The sequence below is a fragment of the Budorcas taxicolor genome, chromosome 3, assembly GCF_023091745.1.
Source record: "Budorcas taxicolor isolate Tak-1 chromosome 3, Takin1.1, whole genome shotgun sequence".
Taxonomy (NCBI): Eukaryota; Metazoa; Chordata; class Mammalia; order Artiodactyla; family Bovidae; genus Budorcas; species Budorcas taxicolor.
Genome location: NC_068912.1, coordinates 50328193 through 50337687, shown reverse-complemented (window position 1 = coordinate 50337687; position 9495 = coordinate 50328193). Strand labels below are relative to the sequence as shown.

The following is a 9495-nucleotide window of genomic DNA, read 5'->3' as shown; positions in this document are numbered from 1 at the left end:
TGTTAAGTCAGGGCTTAGTGGGGTGAGGATAGCCCCCAAATTAGGGGATGGTGTGCTCAGAGAGTGGTGTGAGAGTATGAGTAAGATGAAGAGTATGGCCATGTGAGAGGGCTGGGGGAGTGGTATTTACATTGGTGAAAAAGTAATTGCAGTTTCAGATTGTGAATTTCAAATCATTATAACTAGGCTCAAACACATTTTTATTAACCAAAATAGGAACCATTACAGTTAACTCAGTTTTGCTGACGAGAAATAAGTTTGTTTATTCCTGTAGCATAAAAATCTGTGCTTTAGGATTCAACGAACTCTTGGAAAACATTTTCTGCATCCTGCTAGTTGTGGAAGCATTTTCCTTGCAAAAAGTTGTTGAGATGCTTGAAGAAGTGGTAGTTGACTGGGGAGAGGTCAGGTGAATGTGGCGGATGAGGCAAAACTTCATAGCCCAGTTTGTTCAACTTATGAAGGATTGGTTGTATGAAATGCGGGCAGGCGGTGTTGTGGAGAAGAATAGGGCCCTTGCTATTGATCAGTGCCCAGCTGTAGGTGTTGCAGTTTTCAGTGAATCTCATTGATTGACTGAGTATACTTCTCAGATATAATGGTTTTGCTGGGATTCAGAAAGCTGTAGTGACCATGACCTCTTTTTGGTTCAAGTTTGGCTTTGGGAAGTGCTTTGTGTGGATCACAAAAAACTGTGGAAAATTCTGAAAGAGATGGGAATACCAGACCACCTGACCTGCCTCTTGAGAAATCTGTATGCAGGTCAGGAAGCAACAGTTAGAACTGGACATGGAACAACAGACTGGTTCCAAATAGGAAAAGGGGTACATCAAGGCTGTATATTGTCACCCTGCTTATTTAACTTATATGCAGAGTACATCATGAGAAATGCTGGACTGGAAGAAACACAAGCTGGAATCAAGATTGCCGGGAGAAATATCAGTAACCTCAGATATGCAGATGACACCACCCTTATGGCAGAAAGTGAAGAGGAACTAAAAAGCCTCTTGGTGAAAGTGAAAGAGGAGAGTGAAAAAGTTGGCTTAAAGCTCAGCATTCAGAAAACGAAGATCATGGCATCTGGTCCCATCACTTCATGGGAAATAGATGGGGAAACAGTGTCAGACTTTATTTTGGGGGGCTCCAAAATCACTGCAGATGGTGATTGCAGCCATGAAATTAAGACGCTTACTCCTTGGAAGAAAAAGTATGACCAACCTAGATAGCATATTCAAAAGCAGAGACATTACTTTGCCAACTAAGGTCTGTCTAGTCAAGGCTATGATTTTTCCTGTGGTCATGTATGGATGTGAGAGTTGGACTGTGAAGAAGGCTGAGCGCCAAGGAATTGATACTTTTGAACTGTGGTGTTGGAGAAGACTCTTGAGAGTCCCTTGGACTGCAAGGAGATTCAACCAGTCCATTCTGAAGGAGATCAGCCCTGGGATTTGTTTGGAAGGAATGATGCTGAAGCTGAAACTCCAGCACTTTGGCCACCTCATGCGAAGAGTTGACTCATTGGAAAAGACTCTGATGCTGGGAGGGATTGGGGGCAGGAGGAGAAGGGGACGACAGAGGATGGGATGGCTGGATGGCATTACGGACTCGATGGACGTGAGTCTGAGTGAACTCTGGGAGTTGGTGATGGACAGGGAGGCCTGGCTTGCTGCGATTCATGGGGTCGCAAAGAGTCGGACACGACTGAGTGACTGAACTGAACTTGGAGCTGCTTCTTGGTCCAGCCATCAAACTAGTTGTCACTGATTGTCATATAAAATCCACATTTCATCACGTCATGATTCGAGAAATGGTTTGTTGTTGTTGCATAGAATAATAGAAGATGACACTTCAAAGTGACAGTTTCTCTGATTTTCAGTCAGCTCATGAGGCACCCACTTATCGAGCTTTTTCACCTTTTCAGTTTGCTTCAAATGCCAAACGACTGTAGAATGGACAGCGTTGAGTTCTTGGGCAACTTTTTGTGTAGTTGTAGGAGGATCAACTTCAGCTATGTTCTCGGTTATTGTTGACTTCTGATGGCTGACTGCTATGCTCCACATCTTCAAAGCTCTCGGCTCCTTTGTGAAACTTCTTGACCTCCCCAACTGCTCTGTACTTTTGTTACCAGTTCCTGGGCCAAATGTTGATGATTCCAGTTGTCTCTGCTGCTTTACAACTCATTTTGAACTCAAATAAGAAAATCACTCGAGTTTTCTTTTTGTCTAACATCATTTCTCTAGTCTAAAATGAATATAAAATAAACAGCAAGTAGTGTCATTAATAAAAAAACATGAAGTGACAAATGCGCATTAAAATGATGTATAACATAACCACATTTATTTAAAAATGTATTCCAGTGTCAAATGGCAAATTTCAGCAATGTAAAACTGCAGTTACTTTTGCACCAACCTAATAGCTATAACCCATTGTAGTGATTGGGTTATACTGAGTGGAAGACATCTGTGCAGGAGGGCAGCCAGGCTCAGGGTAGCGGAGCCCAGGTGGAGCGAGAAGGGGAATCCGGTGATGGTTGAGCACCAGTGGCGTCAGCCTAATACAGAGTGTCAGAAGAGAACAGTGGCAGCAGTCTAACAATGATTGAAGACTGAGTTCAGCCAGGAAGATACCTAATGGGGAGTAGTGGCAATAGCAAAGGGGAGATTGGTTACATATTAGGGATCATTTAAGTGTGAGTCAACGAATATATTAAGGATAAAAGGAGTCAGGTTTTTCAGTTTGGAGAAGGGAATTACAAATATTGAAAGGGTGTTTGTGGTGTTATATTGGAATTGGAAATATTGATGTGAACTCAAGGTTTTCAGTATATTAAGTAGATAAAGAGGTAAATGTGTGTCTGTCTCTATCTACCTGTGTGTATGTACATGCACTCAAGGTCTGTTCATTGAGAGGGACTTGGAGTAGTGATACACCTATAGCAGTCAATGAGAGTATCTGTTATCCAACTTCTGACTTCTGAATGTCTTTCTCCACTAAAAGGAACAGAGTTCCTTGGGGAAATAGCTGATTCCAGGGCTGGGGCGGGGAAAAGAGCTGAAGTATTTTGTGTTAGGAAGTGAGGAAGTGTTCAGAGAATGTTGAGAATATCTGAAAAACAGGTGTCAGCCTAAAGGGGCTCCCACTGGCCAAATGTGGGACAGTTTGAGCATCAAAATAAATAATGATGGTTATGAATGATAGTACATGGAATACAATAGGAGCCCATGACTTCATGCTGATGTAAATAAATTAAGTTGAAAGTCTGAGGAAAAAAACAGTATTTGATAGTTTTAAAGTTAATTGCAAAGGGAAAAAGTATACTGGAAAGCTCTGGTAGTTATTCCCTTAATCAAGTGATCAATTAGCATCACCAGTAGTGAGACTTATTGAGGTCATTTGTTACCTGATTGGATGCAGTGAGAAGGATGCCCCGTTTGCTGCCAAAGACGCATAATCTGAATCGTGGGGACAGATTAGACAAACTCAAATCAGTGGTCATTTGACAAAATAACTGGCTTTAAATCTTCAGAAGTGTCACAGTCGTGATAGATAAGGAAAGACTGAAGAACTATTGCAGATAGAAAGAGACTAAAGAAAAGTGGCAATAATTGAAACATTGTTCTAGACCTGGGTCTGTTGTAAAGGACATAGTTGGACCAATTCAGAAAACCTGAATGGGGTCTGAGGGTTAGGTGATAGTGTTGTATCAGTGTTAATTTCCTGATTTTGATGGTGACATTTTTGTTATGTTGGAGAATGTTCTTGTTTGTAAAAAATACACATTAAGAGGTGAGAAAAAATGGTAAATGTGAGAAGAAGAAACAGCAAGTACATGAAACAACTATTTGGAAGAATCAGGATGCTTGGAGCTGGTGCACTGGGATGACCCAGAGAGATGGTATGGGGAGGGCGGTGGGAGGGGGGTTCAGGATGGGGAACTCATGTACACCTGTGGTAGATTCATGTTGATGTATGGCAAAACCAATACAGTATTGTAAAGTAACATAAAAAAAATAAAAATTAAAGAAAAAAAAAAAAGGAAGCAGAGTAGGAGAGCTATATGAGGGCATGGTCTTAGTTTTTGTCTTTTTTTTTTACACATGAATAATGTTGCAGGATGTATGTTTGTGAATGAGAAAGATGTAGAGGAAAGAGAAAATGATAATGCAGGAGAGGATATAATTTCAGAAGCAATGTACTTAACTAAGAAATGGCATGAGATCAATGCACAAATGAAGAACCTTATCTTAGGAGCAAGGACCAGTGCAACAGAGAAGGCAGAGTACAGGCTGATAGTTTAATGATGCAAAGATGAGATAATTATAGGTAATTATCGATTTTCCCAGTGAAATTATCGAATTTCCTAGCTGAGAATGTGGAAAGGAAAGATGGTACTGGAGGTTTCATGAGAAAGAGGAAGTGAGAAATAGTCATTGTTAAGAGTAGGGGAATGAATAGAGCAGGAAAATGTAATGGGATCAAAAGGTAACCTGAAGGCCCTCATGAGGTTTGTGATCAAAAGCTTGAAGGTGAGACCAAGCAGTGCAAATGGCACAACCTGCTTTTCCTACCTTCTCTTCCCACACAGGTCAGGTCTTCAAAGCATTTCTGTCCTTTTAAGTAGTTTTGAAATAATGTCTGGGCTTCTAGTCTCTCGGCTACTTCTTTGTTTAGGTAGAGTGGGAGCTCTGTATTACAAGAGGATTAGCAGCATCTTTGGCCTCTGTCCACTAGATACTGGTAGCAGTTCCCCCATGCCCCCCAACAGTTGTGACATCCAAAAATGTCTCCAAACATTGTCAAATGTCCCTTGGGTGAGGATGGGTCAAAATTGACACCAGTTGAGAATCATGTTGTAGAGTAATTGTTTTTTAATTAGTAAAAGTTGTATATCTATCTTTACATTTTGGCATATGTCTACTTGTATATAAACAAACTTATCTTTAAATCTTAGTGAAATTTTGGCTATAAGCTTAATTGATTTTTATAAATTTAAATTGTTTTAAGTAAGCTGTCATACTCTAATATGATAGCCCCTAGAAAGATTTTTACTGACTTGAAATGAGTGTGTGAATGCTTAGTCTCTTCAGTCGTGACTCTTTGTGACCCCATGGACTGTAGCCCTTCAGGCTCCTCTGTCCATGGGATTCTCCAGGTAGAGATACTGGAGTGGGTCTCCATGCCCTCTCCCAGGGATCTTCTGAACCAGGGATCTAACCCTGGTCTCCTGCAGTGCATATGTGATATGTTTATGAGAATGAAAAAAATCCTTAAATTCAGTTAAAGTCTAAAGGTTCTGTAAAACTATAGTCAGTATTGGTCATTCCAAATTAGTAAAAGTAACTAATTGAACACTTATATGTATAGTTACATATGTTCATTTATTGTTGTTGTTTAGCTGCTAAGTCATGTCCGACTGTTTTGTGACCTCCATGGGCTATAGCTGCCAGGCTTCTCTGTCCATGGGATTTCCCAAGCAAGAATACTGGAGTAGGGTGCCATTATCTTCTCCAGAGTATCTTCCCAACCCAGGGATTGAACCTGTGTCTCCTGCATTGGCAGGCAGATTCTTTACCACTGAGTCACCAGGGAAGCCCTGTGTTCTATTACTTTCCATAAAAACTCCTATCAGATAGGTGGTATTTTCCCTTACTTTACAGATGAGTTCAGTTCAGTCGCTCAGTTGTGTCTGACTCTGTGACTCCATGGACTGCAGCACACCAGGCTTCCCTGTCCATCACCAACTCCTGGAGTTTCCTCAAACTCAGGTCCATCAAGTCGGTGATGCCATTCAACCATCTCATCCTCTGTCGTCCCCTTCTCCTCCTGCCTTCAATCTTTCCCAGCATCAGGGTCTTTTCCAGTGAGTCAGCTCTTCGCATCAGGTAGCCAAAGTATTGGAGTTTCAGCTTCAACATCAGTCCTTCCAATGAACACTCAGGACCACTCTCCTTTAGGATGGACTGGTTGGATCTCCTTGCAGTCCAAGGGACTCTCAAGAGTCTTCTCCAACACCACAGTTCCAAAGCATCAATTCTTCAGTGCTCAGCTTTCTTTATAGTCCAACTCTCACACCCGTTCATGACCACTGGAAAAACCATAGCTTTGATTAGATGGACCTTTGTTGGACACAAAGATTAAGTAGTTTAGGCAAGATCCAAGAGTCAGTAAGAGGTGGGATTGAGATTCCAACCCAGATGTTCTGTCTTCAGGATCTGAACTCTAGACTAGTCTGTTATTCTGTCTTCAAACACTGCTGGTGGCAAATGTTCAATCCTGGATTAACCTCCATCTGCCAACAAGGTCTAAAATAAGCAGGTATATATAACTAGAAAAAATATACACTACGATATATCAGCTGAACAAAGTATTTGGAAAGTAAATCTACCATAAAAACTTAATGTTAACTGTGTTCCAGAGTCAGATATTAGGGAGTTAAAAAAATCATAAACAATACTGTTCTCTTGTACAGCTCTTGATAGCTGAGAAAGAGCTGTGTGTTATTTGCTTTTGTTCTGAATGTTTCTTTCAACAAGGAAAAGGTTGCAGTGCTGAAATCATGTGTGCTATATTAAACCTATTACCCTATCCTAGTTTTAGTTGTGTACATTTCCCAGAACCTCAAAATCTTTTCTAGGCATGGAGAAAGAATAGTTTTTTTAAAAAAAGTTTAAAAATTAAAAACTTAGTTTATTCAACACATATTTATTGAGCATTTACTATGCACAAACACTGTGAGCTTTAAAATCACAGGGGTTAGAATAAATCACATTCTCCAAACCTAGGACTTACTATGATAGTAACTCTAAGTAACAGCACTCTGTGTCATGGCGGTTCCAGTTAAAAGCCTAGGTTTTTGCCTTAGTTTCTTGCCAGTATCTTACTTGTATTCAGTATCTTAATCTCCCTGAAGAATTGTCGCCTTATTACCCTTTCCAGGTTGCTGCCAACATTCCACTTCTGGCATCCTCCTACTCTTAGACTACCTCACTCCTTGAAGTGAGATGTTCTGGTCTTAGTAAATCTGCCAAGTAAACAGGTTCCTGAACCCCATGGACCCCTCTGCTTGATTTCTCAAGAAGATTTCTATCTGGAACTTTTATGCCCAGATTGACTAGATTGGACATTCCTGTTACCAGGAATTCCTAAGTCATGCTTAAATTTATGTGTACTGTGGACCATTGTCACCAAACCCAACTGTCCATCAAAATTCCTGGACACCTTACCCCATAGATTGATTCAGTAGGTCTTGGGTGAGACCTAGAATTCATTACCTTTAAAGCCCCACAGGTACTTCTTGTCTGAGAACCAGTATTTGGGAATCTTTGCTTTGAACTATTGATTCTCAAATGCTGGTCGCATAACAAATTTTTCAGTAATACTGCAAAAAATGAGAGAAATAAGTACTACTTGGTGAGTAAAAAAATAAGCTATTAATTATCCTAATTTAAAGGACTGTCTTATTCTCAGATTATTTCTTTTCTTTTTATTTAGTTGCTCAGTCATGTCCCACTCTTTTGTGACCCCATGGACTGTAGCCTCAGACTCCTGTGTCCTTGGGGTTTCCCATACTAGAATGTCTTCTCTTGCAAGTGAAACTGTTAATCGCTCAGTTGTGTCCAACTCTTTGCCACCCCATGAACTGTAGCCTACCAGGCTTCTCTGTCCATGGAATTCTCCAGGCAAGAATACTGGAGTGGGTAGCCATTTCCTTCTCCAGGGGATCTCCCTGACCCAGGGATTGAGCTTGGATCTCTTGCATTGCAGGCAGATTCTTTACCATCTGAGCCATCAAGGAAGCCCATATGGGGGCTGTATAACAGTTTCTTTGATAAAATGATGGTGAGTAGAGGCAGTAATTTACATATTTTATTTGTTAAATGTGTTGAAACAAACACAAAGTTGATAATTGTTTGTTATCCCCAGTATCTAATTTGAAATTACACTGGTCGTGAAATTCAAAAGTTCAGGAGCCCCTTGTCTTCAAGTGACACACCAGTGAAGTTTCCCCAAGGGCCAGTTTCTCCACTTTCACTTCGCTGTTCACTCTTCCTGCTTTCTACCCCAGATATCCTCAGAATTATGCCCTGTACTTTGTAACCTGGATACTTGGTAAGTGCCTGTACTTTGGGGCATTCAAGGTCGTCTAGCTGTGAGAACATCATGTTAAAAAATTGTATACAGGTTGTTAATTTTTTATTGATAATAATAAACATTAGACTGTTAAGTCAAATGAGTTTTTAGTAATTTAAAAATGCAGTAATAAATAACCAATGAGGATTTACTGGGTTAAAAAACAAAAACAACCCCCCCACCAGAAACAATAGTAACAAAGAAAAAAAAGGTGGAAAGAATGCTATCAACTGGATTCATAGAAAAATGAGAGACTCAATACTGTTCAATGCTGTTTCAAGAATTAATGTTATGTTTAAGGCCCAAATCCATGCTAAGATTTAGATATTGCATCTTTCAGCTTTTATTTTAGCAATTTTATGAAACAGTCTGCCTTTTCCAAGCCAAGTGGACACAAATATTACATTCAGAATTTTCTTAGAATACTTAGATTTATGTAGCCATTTCCAAAAATTTCAAAAGTAATATTTCTTCCAAGGGGAAGTTTAATTTTGACTCAGGTTTTCTTAATTTATGCAGTCACGATGACAGGAAAGATGCTTAGTGGTGATTCAGACAATCCTGAGGTTTGCTTTCCAAAAGTCAGCTGTTGATTCAAAAATCAAAATTTGTAACTTTGCAAAATCTTACTTTTTCTCCAGAGCACTGCAGTTCTTCACAGTTTGATTTTACTGAACTCAGGACAGTTTAACAAGGAGAAATGAGTAAACCTCTAGTAGCCACTTGCTGCATGCACATTACCAACCTGAGTTTAGATACTTTGGACACATCAGTAATGCCTTTGTCTTTTTCCTGCAGTGTCAAATGGAAAGACTCCCAACTCTGTACCCTTCATAAATCACTTAACCTCTGAGAACTCATATTTCTCTATATAAGATAAGGATAATACCACCAGTTTCATTGAGTTGTGGATGAGATAATGCGTATAAAGTTCCTTCACACTTTGGACACTGGAGTGTACTCCTTTCAGATGTCTTTATACTTTCTTAGATGACCCTAGGGACACTTTATAGTTTGGGTCTCCAGAATCTTTTAATTCTAAAACCTGCTAATTGAAAGAAACAGCTTATTAAATGTCTTTAACAGGTTTATGCCTAATTAAGTTTCCAGACTGTGTTTCAGATCTTCCAATTAGCACAAGAGCAAATAATGCCTGTGGTAGAATTGGAGGGTGGGGAAACCCCCATAATCTTTATCACTTCTTCCAATGCATGGTATTATTAATCCTGTGTTACCATGGAAGCCCTTCAGATAAACGCCACAGTGGAAGAAGTGCATAACTAACAAACAGCTGAAACTTTCCTCCTTTAGTTGTAGGTATCCCTCCATTTGTGAAACAAATGTCTTAATTTCTTTATAAGCACT

General features: G+C 39.9%; 1 protein-coding gene across 1 annotated transcript in view; it reads left to right on the top strand.

Annotated features, from left to right (window-relative positions):
- Nucleotides 1-422: 422 nt before the first annotated feature.
- FNBP1L (formin binding protein 1 like) overlaps nucleotides 423-9495 on the top strand; it is a 92024-nt gene continuing 82951 nt past the window's right edge. Inside the window, exon 1 of the mRNA XM_052638042.1 lies at nucleotides 423-539. Coding sequence (XP_052494002.1) covers nucleotides 423-539 — 117 coding nt within the window. The remainder of the gene's footprint in view (nucleotides 540-9495) is intronic.